This window comes from Ammodytes marinus (genome assembly GCF_949987685.1).
Source record: "Ammodytes marinus genome assembly, chromosome: 15".
In the NCBI taxonomy this organism is placed as follows: Eukaryota; Metazoa; Chordata; class Actinopteri; order Uranoscopiformes; family Ammodytidae; genus Ammodytes; species Ammodytes marinus.
Window position 1 is genome coordinate 18,855,572 of NC_137219.1, and position 25,249 is coordinate 18,880,820.

The window sequence follows — 25,249 nt, forward strand, 5'->3', positions numbered from 1 at the left end:
AATGAAAAAAAATTAAGATAGGCTAATAGTCGTGACGTTTTTGAGTTCGGATGTTGACGACTGCATACAGTAAGTTTACATCAGGTACTGTTAACAAAATTGTTTTTTTTTGTCGAGTAATTGAAATGAGAAATGATCGAACATGACCTGCAAAGCCACGACACAACTTGTTGCAGCATACTTAACAGCGGATATGAAATGTGTATTCATTCTAGCTAAATTTTCTTTGCAACACTGGCATTTGAACAGTCTTAAAATCCCAGTTGCCAACTTTAATTTGTATTCATACTGCTGAAAATCCCTTACTTTAATTTAGTGACATTGTAAACGAATTAAGGTAAAGAGAGCTACACACTAAAATAACTGATGGACAATGAAAGACCATATGGTTTTTAGCTCTGGTTGGGGATTTAAAAGGGTGTTATCTCTTGACAAAGAGCAGAAAATGCCTACAAGAGCATTATCTCCGTGCAGCCGCTGAGTGGCTCCCAGTCATATATCCTTACCCTCCCAACCATGCTCCCTACAAGGAGCCTCCCCTCCTCAAACCCTCCCACATTTTTGTATGTTTGCGCTGCAGATGACATCACGGCTTTAAATATTCCCGTTGCTTCTCAACAGCCGTCCTCCTCACCATCACTACTCAGCCAACGGAAAGAGCCTCCCGGTCCAGCGATGGTTTAGTAGCTCGGCTAGGTTTAACTCGTTGAAACAAAAGTATCTGGACGACACCGCTGCTGTTAGCCTCCTTGTTCGATTCGACACAAAACCCTCTTCGTGTATCTCCAACACCTCGTCCTCGGGGAGAAAAGGCGCCTACTGGGCTTCAGTGCGGAGAGAAAAAGAAGAAGAGTGGTGGAGAACAGGACCTAGCTAAGTCGGGCGTGGTAGACAAGAAAGAAGCCTCACTACACCTTTTGTTAGCAAAACTTTAAAAAAGTAGCAGCAGCCATAATGTCGCTGTCGGTACCGCAGAACGGAGTAAAGGGGGACGACGAGCCCGTTATCGAGTTGTTTGTGAAGGTAAGACGGCTGGCACGAGGCGCATGGGACAAGTTTTTTTTTAAATTTGACTAAAACATACTTGGCTAAATCCGCATCACTGCATTGTGAGGATGAATGCTTCCCTTTTCTGCCTTGGGAGATATTCGGGAATACTTTACTTTCTACTCATCAGGTTTTTGTTCAGTAAAGACCCGTTTAGCTAGCTAGACGTTCTTATTTGCCTCGTGGGGTTTTCCATATTTGATAGAAGCTCCAGAGAAGAAGACACTTCTTGTTGAAATCATTTTGGTTTAGCTCCACAACAATCTCTAACCTCCTTGCCACTGTGCCCATGTGTAACCAACCTGCAGGGCGGAGGCAGCCCCCCCCCCCCCATCATGGGGGATGAGGAGGCTGCCATGCTGGAAACTGAGCGCAAATTCGTTAACATATGCCCCGTTGTTCATTCAACACTGTACATTCGCTCACTTGCTGCAGTTTTATTTCCATCCATACACGTTTAATTGATTAAACTATGCAATAGATTATGTTGGAAGTGCATGCATACTGTACAGTCTTACAGTCCAGTCATTAATTGATTCCGGAGAACAGTCAAAGACAGTCGTTTGAACATTAAGTTCATCATGTCTCATGTTGCAAAATGCCATCAAAGCTCTATCTGAAAGAGTTTGCTTTTGTGATTGACAATTTTTCAAGTTTACTTCCCTTATATGGCAAAAGTATGAGATTATGGGCTACTGCTGTTGTATGTAGCAGGCATCTGTCATTAGTGCTGCTCTTGACCCTGGATGTTATTTAATTTTGTTTAGCTGTTTGTGTTGCTTTACAGAAAAGAAAACAACTGGAAATGATAGATTAGGAAACCTGATTTATAACCTCAGATTTGTATTTTTTTCGAATTTTGTTTTCTGCTCCACTGCCTTCCTTTAAAACTGTAATTATGCATCAAACTGCCTCGTCTTCAACAGTGATGGTGTAGGAGGCTTGTGGATGCTTGTTTTCCTTTCTTCAGCCTTCTGCTTTTCAGGGCGGGAAACTGGCTGAGGAAAGAAAAAAAAGGGGTGGGGGGTGCAGGGGTGCAGGGCTGGAACCATGGAACAAGGGGGGCAGTGGGAGGAGGGAGTCATGGAGAGCGAGAGGGTTATAGTTGGGTAGTGGGCGCCGCGTCACTGACCACAACAGCACACCCGTTACAGTAATGGTGATTATGATGGGAGGGGAAAAACATTTGTAAATGCAACATATGAGAGTAATTACTTGTGGTAAACTTAATAAAAATAAAAAGTAGGATTATCTGCTTTATTCAAATGTAATCAAAGCATGCCTTTTTAAGCCTGCGTTCCTGCCCGCTTTCTTGGGCTGGGGATACTGTCATCTCGGTATCTGGAAAAGTTGTACTATTAGTTGCTTTAGCTTGAATTACGGCAGCTTCTGTCTTCCAGTCAAGTCTAGTCTAGTTAACAAAAGGGTACGTCAACAAAGGGGGACCACTGTAGCTAGCAAGATTCCCGTTTACAGAGCCTAGGCTATGTTTTAACACTGGATTTTCTTTCCAGCACGCACACACAGTAGGTATACAGTTAGTGGATCGTGAGGAGATATTCAGTGATTTTGACAACAGGTATCATCCAGAACTGCTGTCTTCACCCTTTTGAATCTGGCCCCTCAGTGCAGGAGCAGAACGGATGGAAACCAACCGGCTAGCAGCGTGTCTGCTGCTCACAGCGTCTTGGCGAAGTTACATCATCCCCCAGCCCTGGAAGGCTTACACATGTGGCCAACTCTTCCCTCACATACACCCCCCCCCCCTTCCTTGGACAGCGTTGCTTGTTGTTACAGACTTTTCTTCCACTGTTTGTGAGATAGCCCTTCTTCTCTATAGATCCTCGCAGCATGACTCAGTGTCTGACATGCCGTCCACATCTATTACTGATGCCGTTGTTCTTCGTTAAACACAAGTCATGGAAGACAATGGAAGGCATGCAGGTTGCCATAGGCACACTGCCATGAGCCGGGCTTCTGGGAGCAGCTGATAACGAACGATTTGTGTGTGTGCTCTGCTCTCCACACACAGTGGTGTCAGATCTGTTAGGGCACTGCCACATATCAAAGCTGACTAATTTGGACTTTTAGAACATGTTCTGCTGCCGTGTCTCTGTGCAAGCCAAACAGCGACAACAATTGTTTGCCTGCGAGAAGTAGCTGACTGTGCCACTTTAGAGATGATCGTGCAACTTTTTCTACCTGCATTCGTTGTTTATAGCAACAGTAGTGCTATCACTATGGGGACACCTCATCTTTGAGGGGGGCGTGGACGCAAACGTTTTCATTGTCAGTTTCTATTGCTCTCTGTTGCAAATCAGCACGATGTAATGACTTTGCAAGCGAGGAAGATGGACCCTTGACCTCATCATGGCACTGAAGATTAGATATTGTTTTGCACACATGATTAGCAGACGTTTCTTTTGTGCATCATCCACTCCTGTCTGTTTCACAAGTTTGCACTCCCACGCATCACATGGTTAAGGTGGTGGTAATATGAAACCCTATATCTGATGTATTTATACGCTGTGGTAGCTGGGAAGTGTTTTCCTCCCAACCCAAAGTCCAGAAGGATGAAAAGGTGCAGCTACATATAATTATGTAGGATTAGCGTTTAAGTAGTACAAGGTCGAGCTTTTCTCACTGTTTAGGAAAGCACAGGGATTTTTCAGTAAGTTTCTTGTCATCTTTGCCATCACTTAGGTGGTTGTTGTGTGTATTCTACAGGATGGCGAATAAGATTCACCGTTGTTATTGCGCATAATTCCTGTCACTAAATCATTGCCATTTTGTTTATTTTTAATTCAGGATTTCACAGCTTTACTATCCTGCTCTGAATAAACGAAAGCATGCCGGTGAGTCATTCTGTATGAAGGCCAACAGAATATAGATGAGTGAAGAGAAACAGACAGGCTTTATCCCTCTTTATGTATGCGTCTCTTGGCTGCATCTGCGCCAAGGTCACACTACTGAGTTCAAGAAGCCTTCTGCTGCCTCCTTCTATACCCTTGCCAGCAGCCAGTAAACATGTTGGAGAAGTGCTTTTAAAGTCTGGGTGGCTTAAGAGCCCGTCTGTGTTTGTGTGTGTCCTTCAGTGCAATCCCATGGGAACCGTAGAGATGGCAGCCTGCGACATGCCACAGAGAGAGAAAGAGAGAGGTACCAACAAAGCAGCACTTCTGTTTGGATGATTAGGGCTTGCATTGTCAGACCACTCTCTAGAAGGACTTAACGTTCAACACAATCCCAACGCCCACTAAGATGTAAGTCCTTCTTCCCCGTATATGAAGGAATATGTTACGGTTCATGCAGCCCACTGTAAACCCTTGGTAGATGTGACTTTTGTTCTTTTTAAAGTTTTATTTCTACGGCCTTGGGAAGCGCTGCTCGTGTCATAGTTGTGCTATCGGTCGAAACATGTGACACTCAGACCCGTCTTGTGATGTGTGATGTTTTATGGAAACTCATTGAACTTTTTCAGCAGTGACTGCACAAGTCAAAGCTCAAGTGACTTCTATAGTTTTAGGACACAGTTGAACCAAGGAGTGTGGTAAAGATACCAAGCCTTAAACTTTAACATAAATTGCTTATAGTTTTTTTTTCTTCAGCCTAATATAAAGTATTTCTCTTCCCCTGTAGGGATTGTACGCTTGGCAACTGAGTAGTTTTGATAGGAAAATCAATAGAGCAGTTTATGTTTCCCAGGTTTATAGCAATGCTGCAGTCAGCATCATGAGTACAATTTATTTATTTATTTATTATTCTTTCGGACAATTCCACACAATACACAATTTTCTCTTGCAAAATGACAATAATTAATGGCTTGTTGCTGTTATAGAGCACTGTGCTGTTATTTTTCTGCCCTGTAAATTTGCTTTTGCATTACCTGGCACCTGACACTATTTCTTCATTGTTGCTGGTCTGGTTGATGACTGTGGAAGCCTGCCCAACAGACCTCAGTCAGTGGGTTGTTATAGCCATTTGAAGAGGGGCTTTCTGGTTAATCTTTAGCGGGCACATTCAGAAGTCCATGTCATGTTCTTGCCGGTAGATTATATAGGTGTGTTTGTTCCTGATTGTGTCTGAATCAATATGTGCCAATTAAAATCACGTTGCGTTACGTACAATATATCCTGAGGAAAAGCTTAGTTCAATCTGTTAAGAAGAGGAAGAGCTTGTCTCATTTTTGCCGCCTGGCCAGGAAGCCGGTGGCTAATGAGGCATTTCTCCTATGAGTACAAGAAGGGGAAGTGAGGCCACCCTAGAACAACATGGATCAGAGACTTTGGAAACTTGATCCTACCAAAGACTCTACTTCATGGATTGTTTTTTTTAACTTAACTAGCAGGTTACTGCTGCAATTATAAACTACTAGATCAGGATACAGAGGAAAAATGAGCCCCTCACTTTACCATGTCAGGAGAAGTGTATATGTGACCCCTTAAAGGTGCTGTAAGCGGAATGGTTCTTTTAGCTAACTTCCTGTCAGTTACTGCAGTTAGCAGTCCCCTCGCTCGTCCCTACGTCACCACATTAATGCACTGCGGTCTTAAAGCAGCGAGTTATCTAGCATCATCTCAGATCCATAAGTGTGATAAAACATGATTAAAAACCATCAAAACGGACATTGGGAAGGATTTTTACCTGCTCCGCCATTGTAGGCGCATAAACATAGGCGCATAAACATTCACCCTTCTGTTGCTCTGGGGTGCACCGGCAGTGAGACCATGAGTGAGACGGGTGTCGCTTTGTAGCGTTCTCTCTTGTGATTGGATAAAAATTTCGGTATCCTCCAATAAGTTTATTTGCCGATTACATGCAGAGCAGCTGACTGAGAGATCGGCTTTATGAAACGTGCACATTATGTAAATGATCACTGTATGAATAAAAAGCGATTTAACACTTACAGGGTTCGACATAACGTATGGCCCGGGGCCAGTAAAATCATATGCAGGGCAAGTTGATTGGCCAGTCACTGTCCCGCCCGGGCCAGTGACTGGCCAATCACAGTTCAGTATCTTTTTGTAGACTACATCATGGTTCATTGAAATGCGCGTTCAGAGTCGTAATGAAAGCAGTGTTTATTTAAGACTCAGTATAATAAACCTAATATAAAATATATTTTTTAATGAAAGGCCAGTGGACAACCGATGCGTGGCCGTTTTGACAGGCGGAGCAACAAGCGGGTGCACTCTCGCTCCGTTGGCAGAGCTGCCTACCGTCCGCCTGCGAGTCGACAAATCAATCGACTTACTCTGCCCCCTTTCTTTCTTCCCACAGCAGAGGTTGAGGTGCAGAAAATGATAACTGCGCTTTTCCTTTATCTGCCGCCGTAATGTTACAGTATTTGCATCCAAGCCCCAATGGTAATACAAATGAGAGGCGTTATTTAAACGCTGTGAATGCGTCTCCGGTGATTGTGTCGGTTGTAGACAGAAACGAACGGAGGGACTCCGCTCACTGTACAGTTCCTATAGTCGCGCAGTTTGGCACTGTGTTTTCAGGCTCGAGACATTCAATCAGATCGCGGAAGTCTTTCCCATTGAAATCGCTAACGGGGAGAATATCCCCGGTTATTATTTTAGCCACAAACCACAGTTCATCTGCGCGGCGGCTCACTCGCTGGCGAGATCACACGGTGAAACGCTGCTGTGATCGGACGAAGGCATTGTGTGTTTCTAAGGTGATTTAACGTCATAGTCTTAGACGAGCGTTTAACTTATGCTGCATATTTTGCACTGCATTGGTTTTTTATCAATAGTTTGAAAAAATGGTCCCACACCGGACTCTTATATGTGAAGCTGACACTTCATGGAGAAGTGACACTCCTGCAGCGCGCTCACGACCAGACGTGAACTCACATACACGGTGAAATCTCCCATTAAAAAAACGGCATAACCCACTGATTTTCGGATTTCTATTCTATTTTTAAAGTCAACTTGAGCGCAAGTGGAAAACCGGTCATTCGGTCGACACATTCACATCCCTAATGCATATAGAGAAAGTAGGCCTAATAAAAACAGCCTACCACACCACAAAGAATGATCAGACCTTCATCTCTTATTTTTTTTTTATGTTTGAACATGACTTCTGCAGGTGAACTATTCATTAAACTGCCCAAATTCAAGAATAAAAACAACCATCAAACTACTGGACTTTAAAATACTGGCCGACTCTTTCAACATACTTTCAGTTGTAGGCTTCTAATTCAATATGTTTGCCTGGTTTTATATTATGTGTATGAGCAATATCAACATTTCATATAATTAACTAAAAGAAAAATAACCAAATCTAAAGGGAATATCTATACTGTTACAGTATAGATATTCCCTTTAGATCTGGTTATCTTTCTTTATTTTTCTAATACAGGTATTATAATTATTGACACTAAATTATGAAGAAAAAAAAAGTGTGTGCAGGGCCAGTGAAAATATACAAGGGGCCAGTAAAACTCGGATCCACTGGCCCGGCGGGCCAGTAGGAAAAAAAAGTTATGTTGAACCCTGACTTATATTAACATAAATAAACCGCTTACTTCACCTTCTTAAATGAGGAGAATTTGCCCTGCCCACTACACATGTAACATGATCCAGTCCACTTGTGTTTCACATGCCCTGTTCTTCATACCAGAGCCTACTGTGGTGTATGTAACCCAAAGTCTGGTATGTGAACATGGAGGATAGGGTGACAGGGGGCTTCTCTCTTGACTCGTCACTCCTTCAAGATGCATAGTGGACTTTAACCGTCCCGAATCTAGGCTTTCTTTGTCTTTGATGACCATTGATTGGAGCACACCATATGTTAATGTATACATGCCAACACAAAATCCCTGCTAGATAGTAAATAATTTAGTATAGGATTTTGGATAAAATAAGTCTTAGTTTTTTGTATATTTAATTTAGCTGCATCATATAGGCTACTGTATAAACATGGTGACAATTTCAACTACAGCAGAAATTCCATGCTGCTTTGAATTAGCACACTCATGCAAACCTTTTTGTTTTGCATGTTTAACTTTTTAAAAAGCAAGACGGCATGTCCCAGACTGGGGCTACAGGTCAACTCAAACGGAGGTCAGCGTGGAAGAGACACACAGTCTGCTCAGAATAACGGATCAGGCCAGTGTTTGTGTGGTCATTGTGCGAGCCTCTGCTGCCATGCATATCTGGCATATATGGTCACTGCATGCTGGCACTGTATTGGTGCCAAAAGGGTGATTCACACCTGTCTGGATGAGACATTTGTCCTGAAGGAATGGCAACAGCAGGGTTCGTTTAGGATGAATATGAATTATTGTAGCTGGGTGCAGATTAGAGCTGCACCGGTGAATCGACAAAACGATTATTAAAATAATCGCCAACTATTTTGATAATCGATTAATCATTTCGAGTAATTTTTTAATAAAAAGTTTCCAAATTGTCTGGTTTCAGCTTCTCAAATGTGATTTTCTAGTTTCCTTTTTTTTTTTTTTTTTTTTTTAACCTTCATTTATACAGGTAAATTCCATTGAGACCGAAGACTCTTTCTTTAATCCTATTATGACAGTAAACTGAAACATCTTTGTGTTTTGGACATAACAATACATTTGAGGACGTCAACATGGGCTTTGGAAAATGTATCAACATTTTTCACCATTTTGACATTTTACGGACCAAAACATTAATCGATTAATAATCAATTAATCGAGAAAATAATCAACAGATTAATCGATTATCAAAATAATCGTTAGTTGCAGCTCTAGTGCAGATATTAGGTGCTTTTTGATAGACTAGTAGAGGCCAGTTTTCCGTGTTATTTACTATGCAAATGCAATGGGGAAATGGAGGGGGATGACAATAGTGTGTGGATTTTGTGCGTGTGTCTGCTCTCGTCATCAGCCTGGGCTCTTTGAATGTGTAAGTGCGTGGAGAATTGGAGCCGGTGCCGCCCTCAGTATGCAGTACACTGTGTTAGACACTTGAAACAACAACAACAATCGGAGTAAGGGTGACCGACTGTTGGTTCACGCTGATCTCCCACATGGCTGTCTGCTTGTTTTTCCATCATTTTGGATCTGCATTACTCATCAACAAACAGAAATCCTCTGCCTCTAGACCTCTTGAGCTGGCTGTATGTCTTATCTCTTCTTCCACCCGGGGGCTAAATACAGTAGTTATAGCATTATTGACTTAGCTTACGTCACTGCTGTAGTGCAGTAAGCCTCCTTAAGGCTTCAGTGTCCTAACTTTCCACCGTGGCTCTTAGACTGTGCTCATGAGCTCCAGCACAGTCGGCCTGTGTGTCTGACGGGAAGCTTTGAGGTTTCCACGGTGATGTCAGACTGAGTCACAGCCACACCAAGGATGTGACGGCGTTTCCATGTTCCAGCGAGATCTGAGTTGGCAGTACACTCATCTCTGTGACTGTGGTCAGATAGACAAGAGGGTCTCGGCTCTCATTACCCAACCAGTCCAGCCCTAGTGATTCAACTGGGCCAAACCTCAACACCTTTTTGTTGAATGCTGAAATCTCTACCCATAGGACTGATGTGAAAAGCTTGGAACTGGAAAAGGGGGCATCCGATGGCTGGTTGAATTTGAAAGTTGAATTCCAATCTCACTGCTGCCAGTGTGAGACTAGGCTGGTTGGGTTTGGCTTCTTTTGTGAAATACAAATAAAGGTTTCGAAGTGTATTCCCCCCCTCCCCCCCAGATTATTCTGTGACCCAGGAGGGGTCTTTCAACCTTGATTATTGGTATAGTAACAATCACTCATGATATTCTTGATCGATTAATCTGCTTTATGTTTTCAGCCCGATTCATCTTTATCCTGGTTGTTTTTAATCGTCTTGCTTTTCCTTGAAACTAAAAAAAAAGTGATAGTGGCCTTCAAAAAGTAATCTGTAATCCATGCTGACAATTTGGCAATTTTTGTGTTGCTGACTTGGCCTTTAGCAAGGCATCAAATAATTCCAGGTGTTTCTATATAGCTTTGTTTGACCTCTGACCAGCTGTTGGAGTAAGACATAAGATAGTTCAGCAGCAGCTGCTCAATGTAGTCCCAGTCCAGCGCTGCATGCTTGTCCAGGGAAACAGGGAGAGGCGTTTCCATGACTACTACCAGGGCTGCCCACTCAGACGGACATTCCAGCTGTGTGACAGAGCAGCAGGAGGAGGAGAGGCACAGCACACTCGTTACATCGTCCCTTCCTTATTCGGTCAAAGTGAGGCTTGAACTGGCTGAGCAGCCCACCCCATTTTAGACTATGAAGTGTGTTGTGGAGGTGGGGGCACGGGGCCTTCATGTTACTAAAATTAGACCTTGAGCAGAGACTGGGAGGACCAGCCTGAACAGGATTCATTGTCCTTCAAATACTGTCTACTGTAACTGTGGTCACACATCACCAGTCTACAAAAAGTGTCTAATAGGCCTTTCACACCAAAAAGAACCATGAGCCAGTTCAGGGCTGGTGTTGGGGTCAGTTCAAAACTGGTTACAGCCTTATCCCAGTTATGAACCGGTTGGTTTCACAACGACCAGAGCCAGCCATGGAGCCGGCAAGAGAGCAACGTCATGATTTCACTGTAAACGTGTGTGTACGTCGCCCGACGCCGCTGCTCTCGTGGCTAACGCTAAAGCTACCGCTAGCTTTAAGCACAACAACAGCGGCGAATACGTTATTTTTACATGTTGCCGTTTGTGTGTGTGTGTGTCTCCGTTTGTCTGTGTCGCCCTGCTCGGCTCAGTGGGTTTACTTTCCTGTTACTTCAAAATAAAAGCCAACTCACGTTTGTCCAGTGAAATCCTAATGTGAAGCCAGTGAAATGCTTTTAATGTGAAGCCGCAGCCTTAATGCTCCATTTGTTTAACAGTAACTTAACTGCTGCGCACTGATCTAAAGATAGTGTTTTTTAATATAGACCGCCGTGTCTCTGGCATTACCGGTGGTGACACATGTTTATTTTGCTAAAAAAACGGCACATTGTCCCGCACAAACGTAGTCTTTGTCCCACATTTGGTGAATTGGGATCTGGTCACCCTACTTTGCAAACAGGACCCATACAGCGTATTCTCGCCGGTCAATTTGATCGCTACGTTCGGTAATTATGTTATGTTTACGTCTCATAGTAGCGGTGTTTTTAAATATGGCGGGCATGAGGTTTAAGCTTTGAGTTGGTCTGGTTGGTCAGGATAATCCCTCCATGAAGGTAAGGATAACCCCGCCCCCTGCCCCTGGCGTAAAAGCAGTTCTTGATTTAGACCCTGCTCAATCCTGGTGTTTGAGTTGAACCGGTTTTTACAGCCCGGAGCCGGTTCTTTGGTGTTGTGAAACCAAAACACTGGTTCTAGCTCCGAACTAGCCCAGAACCGGCTCCGATTTTGCTGCGGTGTGAAAGGCCTATAAGGGAGCTTTCAAGTCTTTAGTAGAAGTATCAGTAAATCATTGGAGTGGAAGTGGGAGAGTCAAAGAGGTGGAGGTTGAGTTGAACAGCCCTTGTGTTTTATGTGTTCCGCGTCCGCTCGTAAAATGTTAAAAGACTGGACTTGTAAAGAGGGCACCTTTTCTGTGCCTGTTGAAGTGCACATACCTTCAAGTGCATACGTGGCTTTACTATGTTTTAAGCTTGTTAGTTAAGGGTCTAGGATCGTCCTCATCATTCTGGAGATAGGCTGGTACTTTAATCGAGGGCTGCATGAACATAGTCACAGGGGAAGTGTAGAGGAAGAGATATGGCCTTAGAGTGTATATGTGAACAGTGTGTTTTTGAAGACCCCACGTTCCCGCTCGCAGACTGAGCTCTCATTGTACTGCTGCTGCGGGGGCCACACCGTCCTGGACACTAGTGACTCCTAGATAACATCCGACTGGAGTGTGACTCATACCCTCCACTGGGCAGCTGTGTGTGTTTGGCATTAAATAAACAGGCATCTGTTGACTCACGGTCCATCCACTGTGCCTCTATAGAGAGACTGCTGGTGGAGAGTCTGTTAGCCTAGGTCAGCTGTTGCTGCTTGCGTGGCCCAGACATTATTATAGCCTTTTCCCATAGGGGGGCGAATTCTCTGTGTAAAAGATGGTGCAACCGTCTGCAAGATGTGAGTCATTTTCTGACAAAATGGCAGGCTAGGCTATACACACAGGGCCCTGCTAAGAGGTTCCTGACATTGCTGCTTGTATTTGGAGATCGAATAGCTGGTTTACTTCTTGGAAAATGTATGTGCTTTGCCTTATAAGGGCCCGTTTCGAAAAACAATTTCTTGCCTTGCTTGTGTTTTATTGGGGTGTGTGTTTTTTCTCTCCCCCTCCCTTTGCTGCTAACCAGTGGTGACGTATCTAAAACACTCCAAACAAAAAGTGCTTTGTGTTGTTGCAGTGTAGAAGGTTCTCCAGAAGGCCCTCTCTGAATGTCACACTGTAATAGTGGGACTCTGGAAAGTGTTCATATGGTGGAGGAGGACAATGTTTGGAGTGCTGTCTTAAACCTTTTCCAACTTGTTTAGTGCCACAGCCTTCATATAGCAATTATTTTTTCAATTTGATTTTCTTTCAAATCCACTGAGCTTATTCAATAAGGTGCTGCTTTAAAATGTTATTCAGCACAGTTATTGCATGTAGGGCAGCTGTCCCCCACCCCCCCCCCCTAAAAGTGCAGCAGTTAATACGTGACAGGTAGCGGAAATGCAGCTCCACCAGCATCATTACTTAAACTAAACAAGGCAGCCTCTTCAGCGGGAGTAACAGGACATATCTGGAATAGTTTCTGCCTCCTCCCCAACCCCCCCGACTCCAGAGAGGGGCCCAGGATAAGGGGAGAAGGATAAGGGAAGGAACCAGCAGCGTGCCAAACAGCATCTGAAGTTTGATATCTCTCCTCTTCCTCCCACTTAAAGCATCCATTACCGCCTGCTCTCCTTCGTGTTAGCACTACCTATTGTGCCCAATGACCATTTCCACTAAATCTCTCTCTCTCTCTCTCTAGCTGTCTGTCTCTCTGTGTGCTACAGATCCCTGCCTTCAAGTCTTTGGCAGAGAGCTGCAGACTCTTCAGACTCCAGAGGGTCAGAGTGCTGCCACGGCACAGGGAACAGACAGAGCGAAGAGAGCTAGAGAGAAGAGAGCTAGAGCGAAGAGAGCTAGAGAGAAGAGAGTGAGATGTGTTTCTCAGCTGCTGTGGCCTCCTTCTTTTGCCACTCGAGACTCAGAACTCAAAGATGATATTAGCTTGAAAGCAGTTCTTTGTCTCGAAGTACAGTGAAAAGCTTTCGATTGACATAAATCCCGTTGTGTTCGGTGTGGTTTGACATGTTGTGCTCCAACAGAGAGCGCTCATTTAGACACTCTACCTGTGTATTGGTAATCGCCCTCCTCTGCTCTCCATGTCATATTTGTCCGGCCATTGCCATGGGAGCGGTTGCTGTGCTGCACTGCCGACCTTGATCCAGAACCCCGTGGTTTCTCTGTAGGTGTTGTGGTAGAAAATGGAGTGATCATCATCCCACTGATGTCTCTTCGATGATCCCCCTTAAGGATCAGCTAAAGCTCTGCGAGTCCAGTGACGGGCTTGTCACCTCCAAAAGCTTTATTTTAAAAATGTATTCATGTAAGGTGAAAACGGGACTTTCATTTGCTGAACAAAGGCAATGATCTAATCCAGGGGGGGGGGGGGGGGACAGGGAGTAGAGAGTGAGAAGGGGAGAGAGGGAGAGAGAGGACAGCCACAGTACAATGGGAGCCAGCAGGCAGATCAAACAGAGCCATCCCACAAGGCGTCACACAGAGGACAACAGCAGCCAGCCTGTACACACCGGCAAGGAGCTGCCGGGCAGACTGACTGAATACTCCACAACAAAGTCCCCTGTACCCCAGAAGACTGTTCAAATATGTTTTTGTTGAGTGATTGAAAACACATTTGAATCTTATTTTTATTCATCCGTCTTTGCGAATCTTCCCACATCTTTCTAAACCATATCTTTGTGAAATGACAGTGGTCTAGTGTATGTCTTCTAAATAACACGCGTCAAGTGCAGTCTTTGTGGAACGAGGAGCAACTGACGTCAAAAGAGGCTGACGCAAAAGAAACAATGTCCAGCCCCGTTTCACAGAGGCTCTGCAGCAGTAATGCGCTGAATGAAAAGGTGCATTCCAGAGCGCCCAGTCTTGAATGACCTGCATGCTTGTCCTTGTGAATAGAAGAATATTGTGTATTCCTTTTCTCTCTCTTTTTTTTGCCTGCCTTGCATGAAGAATGGCATTCCGTAAACCGTTTTGTTTTTGTTGCCAATGTACCATGTATGAAAAGGAGCAAATGAGTAAAATAACAGCTGTCAATTTAGTCATTTATGTTGTTTAACTAGAAAAGGAAACATTTTTTTTTTTTTTGGAGTGGACATAAGATTTAATTTAGATAACACTGAAAGTTCAGTTAATCAAATGACATGCTGATTCTGCCGCCTTCTGTAGAAAATACAAAACCATATTTGTCCTCTGCTACACCCTCTTCACTCTGTAGATGGCTGTGAGTTGAGTGAGACAAAGGATCATTTGGAGACTTGGAGAAAAAGGAGTGCGCACGACAAAGAGATGGATGGTTGTTAGGAACACGGGAGACATCTCTGAATTTCAGCCACGCGTTTGTGTGTGTGTGTGGGCTATGTGTTGTGTGTGTGTGGGCTATGTGTGAAATCCCAGCTATTGTTAATTTTTTCCCCCACAATTTGACTACTAGACTCTTTTTGTCAATACGTTAGCCTAAAAAGAGCCCTGCATGTCGTGCTTTTACTGTTTCTAATTAAAATCTGCTTTCAGGATGTTGCTAAATAATGAACAATAATTTATAGGGACACACACACACACACACACACACACACATTCCATTGATCTCAGTGCAGTGTTGTCCAGCAAAAGAGGAAACGAGAGGCAGTGCTAGTCCTATCACTCCAGAAGTTTCCTCTCACTCTGAGACAGTAGTCACCCAGATTAATGGAGGGGAAGTGTGCTGAAGCATTTAAGACTAGAGAGGGGGTCTGCTCTCCACTCACTCCCTCCTACTTGAGTCTAGATGGCAGCCTGTAACAAGTATGAAAGGGTCATTGTCTGAAATGGGCCCTCTCTCTGGGTGACCGCAGTAAAACGCTCTGGGCCATAGAGGTTGTGCAACAGAGATGTTGTCTCCATCAAGATTGTCGAGTCCTTTCTTTTTCCGTTTTCGCTCTCAGCCAGAAGCCAAGGGCTATCATTGGTCCAAACCTGCCACAGATGATTTTTAGATCTTTGTCTTCTATTTTGTGTTTTATGCTTTCAATTATAATATGGGACGTTTCCCACCCTGTGCTAAATATCCTCCGTTAAATAGAAAATGGTGCCTTGTTTATGTACTTCAACATATTGCTGCATATACTTAATCTGCCCTCTTTCTAACTTCTTCTTATCTGTCTGTTTATTTAAGGCGGGAAGTGATGGAGAGAGCATCGGGAACTGTCCCTTCTCCCAGAGGCTCTTCATGATCCTGTGGCTCAAAGGAGTCGTCTTCAACGTCACCACAGTGGACCTGAAGAGGTGAGACCTACTCCCACCCTCTATCTCTCCTCCTCTTCTTCCCTATCTGTCACCTCCCGCAGCCTTGCCTTGCTTCTGGATTGGCTGTTAACCCAGGATTAAAGGAAACATTGAAATCCTCTTTTTCTTCCTTTGATAGCCTCCAACATATTCCCTGGGCGTTTCCACAAAGGCCTGCGCGGCTCTGTAACGCTTTGATCTGGCCCCACCTCGAACACGCTCGCCGCTTCCCTCACTGCTTATTTGGTTTTCCCATGACCCTTTCCCAGGCCGGAGCAAAATAAACAGGCAGACTCTGGAGGGGCTATTTAAGGTTCTTCACTCCGCTTCACTTCCTGCCTTGGTTTTTAGTGCGCAAACATGTTATTTTTCACCACTGGGGATCAGAAAAAACGGGGGTTCCTCTGCAATTTTATTTTCCCTCCCCAGCTGCAAGTGAACGTGCTTTTAACATGTGGATTCCAGTTCCAGGAGCTCTTTCCCAAACCTCACTATGCTTTTCTGTGTGTATGATTCATCTAAATGCTCCCTCAATGTTTTTCCACATGCTAAAGCGAGTGCCAGATTATTTTCGGGCACAGTCAGACTGACGTCTGGTTTATATGGGCTTTCTTCGTCATGTGCGTTTGACTCAGAGATTGTAGATATCTGTCGGGCGTCTCCCCCTCTGGGACATGGAGACCTCTGCTTGCTGACAAAACACAACAGAGATGTACTTGATAGTAAATAATAAATAAATAAATAAAAGTGCCATTTATTTACACAGTGAAAGGCAGTGTCCATTTGGTTTTTGCGCATGCCTTACCCCATCGAGATGGGTGCATAGTTTTGTATATATTTGCATGTATTTTCCCTGGCAGAGAGCTTGTGAAATAAAACAAAGTGTGCTGTAGAAGGCAATGGAGGATGTCCACCTACTTAGCAGTGCCTGTTTACCCCCTCAATCCTCTTAACAACCCCTTTGTTCATCTGGAGTGACTACATAGTGCTTTTCTTTTTTCTAGAGGCGCACCAGTAATTCCACCTTTGCTTTTTTCCATGCTTCTCCATAGTTACTGTAATCTTGAGTAAACACGATACCACTGCATACTGTAAAAGAAGGTGTGTGTGTTTGCTATATTTATGGCTCCTTTTTTATTATAGTATTTAAAATGGAAGCACAGTGCGTTTTTGTTACGCCTATAGAGGAACATGAATGTCACATGTCACAGCATCACTGAGTTTCTTGGGTCAAGGCTATCATGCTAATATTTGTTTCTTTGATGAAAGTTCTTGAATTGTTTCCCACTCTTCAGTGATGTAATTTGCTGAGGGTGCCACTTCCGCCTCGCATACTGAAGAGTTGAAGTCATTTCCCTTTTTTTTTTGTGCCCTGAGATGGATTGTCCCAAAATTCAGCAACCATTGTGAATATCGCAAAAACAGAACAAACAAAGACAATTTCGAGTCTCTGGATTGATGTTGTTACTCTTAACATTGGATCAAAGAGGATCCACAACACCACCCCTTGGCTTACACCAGTCTATTAGGCTATTGACAGTCGCTGAGACACTGCTTTGTGTTCTTTTGTTTTTATGTCAAAGGAATTTAGGCGTCTGCTTTCTGTAGGTTTCACAAGTCGGTTGTGTTCACACTCCTCATTCAACACATGCTTATTTTTGTTTACGTGTGTCGGTGTCATCCGCCAGCCAGAGACATCTGGTACAGAATGTGCTGGTTTGGAGGCTGCAGAGGGAAGAGACACACAAACAACACGCTCATGGTGACAAACGGACACACATACACAGTTAAAGACAGAGTACTATGCAGATGTATTTGGAGAAGGAGAGATCTTGTGGACCCCAGGAAGAGTAGCTGATGTTTCTGCATCAGCTAATGGGGATCCTAATAAAATCAAATCAAATCTTGCAAATCTTATTGTATAGAGATGAAAGCTACTTTAATTTATTTCCACAAACAAGCCTTTTATAAAAAGGTTTTTACTGGTTGTGTGTCTTGGTTCTGTTCGCCTCAATCCACTCAAGTTGCTCCACTTGTCTTCCAGGAAGCCTGCAGACCTCCAGAACCTGGCCCCTGGCACACACCCACCCTTCGTCACCTTTAACGGTGAGGTCAAAACGGACGTCAACAAGATCGAGGAGTTCCTCGAGGATGTCCTCTGCCCACCCAAGTGAGTGCTTTCTCAGCCCTGTGGCAACACTTTAGAGCATGTCTCAACTCTGGAAACACACTGCATTGCTGCCATGAGCATGTGGTCAGCTTTTAGATGCTCCCATTGCATGTGTAAGGAAAGGTAAAGGCCTTAAATGTTTTACTTGAAGGATAAGGCTTACAATATATGTAATGAAAAAACACCAACAATGTGTCTGTCTGTATGTGGCTCTGAACCTGGAGTTGTTTTATCCCTATGAAGACATAACTCTTCCAAAATGGCTCACAAAAACATACTTTCATTTCAGACACGAATTGTTGTATTGACCCAAGTCAAGTACACCTCCCTTGGTTTATGGCACGGAGAAATACTCTCCATCAGGGATTGCCTAAACAGAAAATACTGCATACGTGTGAGTGTGTTTACTAGTATGTATGTGTGTGTTTGCAGGTACATCAAGCTTGGTGCAAGACACCCAGAGTCAAACACAGCTGGTATGGACATCTTCGCCAAGTTTTCAGCATTCATTAAGAACTCAAAGCCAGATGCAAATGAGGGTAAGTTATCTATCTTTGACACACACACACACACACACACACACACACACACACACACACACACACACACACACACACACCATGCAGGTAAACTGTTAAAGAGCAGAGATCCAGAAACCTTCCAATTGTGTAGGGAGAGATCTCTGGTCGCTAGGCAACACTGCTAGCCCTGCCCCGATAGGTGGGAACACAGAGCTTTTGTTCTGCTGCCTCCTCCTGTCCCTGTGCTGCCCGTATCACCTGGTGGAGCTCTCTGAGAAAAACACACTAGTGCTTGCTCTGTCCCTCATAAAATACAGAAATAAAATCTCAGCCTACCTGTTCTTGATTTTTATTTATATTTTTTTTTAACCCATGACCCGGCTGCATAAGAACAGCCTTATCATGAACGTATCGGATAAGATTTTTGGAATAATATGAAAAATGTGTTGTGTATTGATTCATAGACTCTGTTTCATCCTGGTTGAAACGATTTGTAGAAATTGTTTCCCTAGAAGAGCGTTTACGATATTACCAAAATACCAAGATTTTGGCATCATGTTGGCTGTTCTCCACCCTGGGAAAATATTGAACCACGGTGAGCTGGATGTGAAAGCCAAGGCTGTGTCAACAGAGTTTGAGGCTAAATCTCACGGTTCAATGATAAGTGCTCAAAGTATCAGCTCAGGTCTGCTGTTGATCGACTGAATCCAGCATGCAGCGCCATTCATGTCATAGTTTTCAACAATAGAATCAGTCGTTAATGAATAATCTATTGATGGATGGCCACATGGTGAGAGGACAAAGCCTTTCCAACACCTGTGCTATCAACTGCAAGAAATGTGTGGTGGGTAACGATGGCATTTGTTACAACAGGAGGTCCTTTTCATTACTCTGCGGTTGTGTTTTATTGTGCAGGTGTTCATTATGTGTAGTGTCTGTTTCCTGTATTTCTAATGAACACAGGGGCTTGTTACTTGATGAAATACTGCCCCCGTGTGGTTGATCAGCGTATGGGTTTAGCAACTGCAGTAGGAGGTCTCAGAAAAACCTGTCAGTTTAAATACTGTTATATTTAAAGGTGCACAATGCAGATTCAGAGTTTGTTTACATTTGCAGAGCATGCAGTTTGTCTACAAAAATAATTGTATCTAATGTTTTAGTACATTTTAAATTATCATCACAAAGTAAATTATTTTGAAGAACCTACCTGGAACCAAATATAAGACTTAAATATGTTTGTAAACCAAATATAAGACTTAAATATGTTTGTAAACCAAACTGTGGGCCAGTGAAACAGTAACTTTTCAGGAAACTTTCTCACTTCAAACAGTGTTCCAAGTGATCCAAATTTCCCGTGACGAAAGTTTGTTTATTCAGTTATGAGAATATACCTTTAGAAAAATGTTCACTTCTCTGACACATCCAAAGTTACATAGTGCACTTTTTTTTAATATTTCCGTGTTGTGAATTAGGGATGGGACGATCCACTTTTTTTAGTTCCGATTCCGATACCTGGGGTTTGGATATCGGCCGATACCGATACTGACCGATACGATATCATAATTGTTATACATTTTTTCGTTGGTGGTGATGTTATGTATTAGGCTAGGAAGGCTTAAGCAATTCTAATTTAAAAGAGCAATAAATATACACAAATGCATATAGGTTTATCTTAAAGGCAGAAATCCTTCTCAATGATCACTTCTGCCCCACTAGAATATGTGGTGGTCTGTTTGTCTAAACAGTCTTTCTCTCTCTGGCTGTATTTTACATAGTAGAATTTGTCACAAGCCTCTCCACTTCCTTGACTTGGATTAGCTTTGGTTAGCTCACTGGCTAACAAACTGATATGTACTGTATGTCAAATTATAAAGTGATGTCCTCTCTCCCTCCACCGAACGTCGGCGCATGTTCGCTCTTACATAGCAAAAAAATAAAAAAATAAAAATTATAAAAAAAAAAAAAAAAATCGGATTTTAATATCGGAGCTGTCAGTCCGATATCCGATACGCAGATTTCGGCCATATCGGACCCGATACCGATACTGGATCGGATCGGCCCCATCCCTATTGTGAATGATTATAATCCAATTTAAATTCCAATGGTTTGTAAAGTTGTTCTTGTATGTCTTGTGTCTGTGTCTGTGCAGCTCTGGAGCGCGGGCTCCTGAAGACACTGCAGAAGCTGGACGAGTATCTCTGCTCCCCACTCCCCGATGAGATCGACCACAACAGCATCGAGGACATCAAGGTCTCCAACCGCAACTTCCTGGACGGCCATGAAATGACTCTGGCTGACTGTAACCTGCTGCCCAAGCTGCACATAGTCAAGGTGAGCAGAGCAGTATTTTAAAAAGCATGGCTGCAATGTTCCCTGTGTGACTGTGTAGGAGTGTACAGACTATGACAGAAATATATCTGGGTGGGGAGAAAACTCCCAACGATTGGTACATTGAGACAAGGGGACCTCAAATAAATCCCAGCATAGCTCCACCCAACCTGAGGGATGGGCATGGTCTTCAAATGCAATTACACGAGCTCACCAAACTTAATGAACCAATAGGAAGAATATCCTCTCCCACCCAAAGAAGGGCTACAAAATGAATAGCCGGGTCAGACATATTTGAATCAAGCAAAGTCATTACACTCATGTGCTCACAAGAGTCTTATTAGGTAGCATGTATATTTAAAGCATTTTTAAATGAGCCAATGTTTGAAATGTAATCTCGTCACCTTATGCCTATCAGATTGTGAATGCTAATCATTCTCAAAACTACTTTTCCTGTGAGCCACATTTATTCAATTCATAAGGATGTTGTTGAAACTTACAACAATGATTTCTATTGTCAATGCATCTTGAAAATAACTTTAAATAAATGGTCAAATAAATACCAATCAAAAAGTCAAAGTAACTTAAAGATATTCAGTTTACCATCATTGAAAACAAAGAAAGGCAACACATCTTCACATTCTAGTAGCTGGTAGTTTAATTGTTCATACACCACCTTTTTATAGCTATTTCTTAGTTCCCTCAAAATTGCCACGAATAATGACATGGAGCAAATAACACCATGATAACTTACTAACATCAAAAGTGTAATGTATTGACGGGTGATTTGTCGGATTAGATTCAACAAATCAGATTAAGTACATCGTGGTGCTTCTCAAAGATCGAGAGTGGTTCTATTTTGCTGATGCTCTGACTTTATTCAAAAGTTCATAGTTCAGTTGGTGAATTGCCTAATTCCTAATTCCTGTATGCGTCCGCTAGGTGGTGGCCAAGAAGTACAGAGGCTTTGACATCCCCAAAGAGATGACCGCCATCTGGAAGTACCTGAACAACGCCTACACACGCGAGGAGTTCACCAACACCTGCCCCAGCGAGAAGGAGATTGAGATAGCCTACGGAGACGTAGCCAAGAGGCTGGTCAAATAAGCCCGTCCCCGTTCCTGTACTGCCCTCTATCCCTCCACCCACTCACCCTATACACTCCTTAGACCCCCCGTCACCTCTGCTCCCCAGCACCGGGACTGATGTGCTCATTCACGAGAAAGAAAAAAAAAACTCTGGACTTCTTTTCCTTCTCTCCTCATCTAGAGCAATGCATGAACCCTCGTCCATTGTTGTTCCTTTTGCTCCCTCCCGTGCTCCGATTTGTATGAAGACCTTTTGTTTTAGTTTTTTTGTTGAGTCAGCCAAGTTCGCCATAATTCCGCCTTTCATCATTAATTGCTTTTGTTTTTCATTTGCCGATGAATGTTGTGAGATGGCAAGGCGACTCAGAGTCCATGTCAATTATCAATGTCGGGAGCCTCGTCACACACACGGGCTCCCCGATAAGTGACCTTCGAGCTGACCTCTTCTCTGCATATAGGGCAGAGGTCACAAGATGTTGTTAAATTTCTGTTGTCTGTTTAATATTGAAAAAGCTCTATCCAATGATTGCTATATAAGAAAAAGAGAAGCCGTTTTCTCTTCCTGTCTTTTGGCTTATTAAAGGCCTACTTCACCGGTTTGAATATGAAGGTGAATTGAATTCTGAGATCCTATGTAGTATAAATGTGCAAAAAAAAATAAAATCGGTTCATCCTAGCCTGAGAAAAGGCAGAAAGAGTGTTTTTTTTAACCCTATATTTCTCCTTCTCGTGACATCACAGAAAGAGAAATATAGGGTTAAAAAAAACGTACTTGTAAATATTACTGTGATGTCACAGTAAAAGACATCACAGTAATATTTACAAAGTAAGTTTTTTTTTTTTAACCCTATATTTCTCTTTCTGTGATGTCACGAGAAGGCCTTCTCGTGACATCACAGAAGTCACGAGAAGGCCTTTTCTCAGGCTAGGATGAACCGATTTCAATTTTTTTCGCACATTTATACTACATAGGATCTCAGAATTCAATACACCTTCATATTCAAACCGGTGAAGTAGGCCTTTAAGAGGCATTGTAAACGGTGTGGAAGCTTCTGTGTTTTTTGTTTTTGGCTCAAGTATTAGACAGGTTTAAGTAGAAGCTAATCCAAACCTGGGTGGTAGACATATCATACGTGAGATAAGCTTTATTTTAATGTTGAGCTTGTTGAAAATAAATCAAATATAATTGTAACTACAGGTAAAGCTACCTGGTATCCAATGCTCTGATTTCCTCATTGCCTCAAACAGGCAAAAAAGGCTTGTAGTTCAGCTCAGTAGCATTGTTGGGATATTTCCTGTACCGGCTGCGGAAGTAACATCTCAGGAAAACCCTAACCTGAGGTCTGAGGTGTATATATTCAACCATATGTAGCTTACAGGTGTTCAAGCGCGAGTAGATGTGTAGACCGGCCTTTTGTTAATCACCACATTGCCATATAAAGTGTTAATTTCTAGACACTGACGCAGCCCGCCAACTCTTTCTTCTCTTATGAATTGTGAAGGAAAGTCTTTACTTTGGTCGTGCTGACTGTAGTCGTAGCTTGGATTACGCCTGGCGGACCAAAGAAAAAGGGGCACATTATTCTGGTCTCACTGTGGATAAAATGACTGGCTCTGTAAACCGGTGAAATAATAGAAAGGAAAGACAACACACACTCACCTTTTCCCTCTCCGTAGCTTACAGAGTGAAGGACACTGAACTGCAGTCAGGCACCAAGAAAGGCAGCGCTAAAGATATCTATGACGAAACAAATCGAGGAGAGTAGCAACGTTTTTAGTTTAATCTCTAAAGTATTGAATGTATGTTACGATACAATAGCCTCCAAAAGTGCTTAGTGTGGATAAAGCAAAACCTGTTTTTGTTATGCCATGTCTCAGACATTTGTTATGAAACAAATTTGATATAAAAAAAGGAATTGTGAATACTTCTTTATGATTGCTCTGAACGCAGTGTCTGAATTCTCGATAAACGCGCCATCTCTCGCCTGCCTGGATAATTCCGGATAAACCCATCTCCTTATTGCCTTACTCAGTCTTTTCTCTCTACTGAAGGAAGGTTTTTCAGAGATCAATTCATTCCAACAGTATCCAAGCTATGTCATGGCTTTTTTTTAACAATATTGACTGAATTGAAATAAACTTTTCATTGGCACTCAGACTTGTGTTTTTGTACAAATCTTCAGTGGTGACTATCAACAGCCATTACCAATCTCCCATATCAATTGGACACAATAAAGTTTGACAAGTTGAAACTTCACTCAAAACAAAATGTACTTTTCACACATTTTTCAAGGACTTTTATTAACTTATATATGTTTAGCAAAAGAATGAATACAACTATATTATGTGAAAGCTATAACATACAATGCCAACATAAAATGCACTCTGATGGCTGATGTGGAACTACTGTATACCATCAAAACCCATGCACATACAAGAAAACGGCTTCTCATAGCTGTTGAGTGTGTGGAGGCTTTGTATTCTTGTACTATCACCTCCATTTTAAAATCTTATCTATCATAAATCTATCTCGAGGTCACAGATACAGAACTATGGAAATGTTTGGGAACCTCTGGGCAAAGCATGTTTGTTTACAGCTCTATGTCTCCATGGAATGTCTCATGTGGGTGTCCACCTCACCCCCCTCTTTCTGAAGACACCCTCTGGCTGTCAGCTTGATGATGTTTTTCAGCCAATTCCCCTACTGTTCCGAGGCACAAACAAGACTATTCTGCAGGGCTGATTGCAGCCAAGGTTTTTCGCAAGAGAAGGAGAAAAAAACAAAAGGTGTGTGTGAGTGTGTGTGTGTGTGTACAGTTCTTTGGATGCTCTCCAGATCATTAAAGTGTCAGATTTCAGCCCAACACATTCTCGATTCTCTATACTGGTGAACGCTGAGACGTGGTCTCCACTTGTTATTAACGGGGAGGAAATCCACCCAGACACATGCAGACGTGTGTGTGTGAGGTTAGAGAAGACACAACAACGCTGGCTATCATTCAGACCACATAGTCATTACAAGAAGCAGGGTGAGTGTATTAGTGTAATTGGGTAATGAAGGTGAGGCCGGGAGGAGCTGAGTATTCTTTCTCAAACATGTCTTTGTGTGTGTGTGTGTGTGTGTGTGTGTGTGTGTGTGTGTGTGTGTGTGTGTGTGTGTGTGTGTGTGTGTGTGTGTGTGTGTGTGTGTGTGTGTGTGTGTGTGTGTGTGTGTGTGTGTGTGTGTGTGTGTGTGTGTGTGTCTGGAGAAAGCAGAGCTTTATCACTGACCATGAGAGGGAGCCAACAACTTGGCTAAGCTATGAACACACACAGGTTACAGTCACAGTTGTTTCCTTGGATTTGTCTTTGTTAGGGTGGGATAAACGTGTAACCTCTGGTGCAGAAGTGTTTCACTGTGGATATACATCTTTGCCATTGTGCCTTTTACTCAATAATGACAGCTCAATCAATCAGCTGTGTGTTTTTTTTCACTACTCGGGCTCAGTGGAGCCTTCTCCGTTTTGGCACAGACTCTTTCTGCGCAGTGCCAGTTCAGTTTGCAGGTTTTTGCACAACA

The 25,249-nt window shown here is 43.0% G+C and overlaps 1 protein-coding gene across 1 annotated transcript; it reads left to right on the forward strand.

The window, feature by feature from the left end:
* The first annotated feature begins 634 nt into the window (after positions 1-634).
* Positions 635-23,842, forward strand: clic4 (chloride intracellular channel 4). The gene is made up of 6 exons (XM_080042681.1): positions 635-1,023; positions 15,474-15,583; positions 17,628-17,753; positions 18,186-18,292; positions 20,424-20,605; positions 21,545-23,842. The coding sequence occupies exons 1-6, from the start codon at positions 955-957 to the stop codon at positions 21,707-21,709; spliced, it is 759 nt and encodes a 252-aa protein (XP_079898807.1). The 5' UTR covers positions 635-954; the 3' UTR covers positions 21,710-23,842.
* Positions 23,843-25,249: the final 1,407 nt, after the last annotated feature.

Excerpts from the sequence above, each read along its gene's own strand:
- clic4 (XM_080042681.1), top strand. The coding sequence starts at position 955 with ATGTCGCTGTCGGTACCGCAGAACGGAGTAAAGGGGGACGACGAGCCC. Across the intron at positions 15,584-17,627 it reads ACCACAGTGGACCTGAAGAG|GAAGCCTGCAGACCTCCAGA; the intron begins GTGAGACCTACT and ends CTTGTCTTCCAG. Across the intron at positions 20,606-21,544 it reads CCAAGCTGCACATAGTCAAG|GTGGTGGCCAAGAAGTACAG; the intron begins GTGAGCAGAGCA and ends TGCGTCCGCTAG.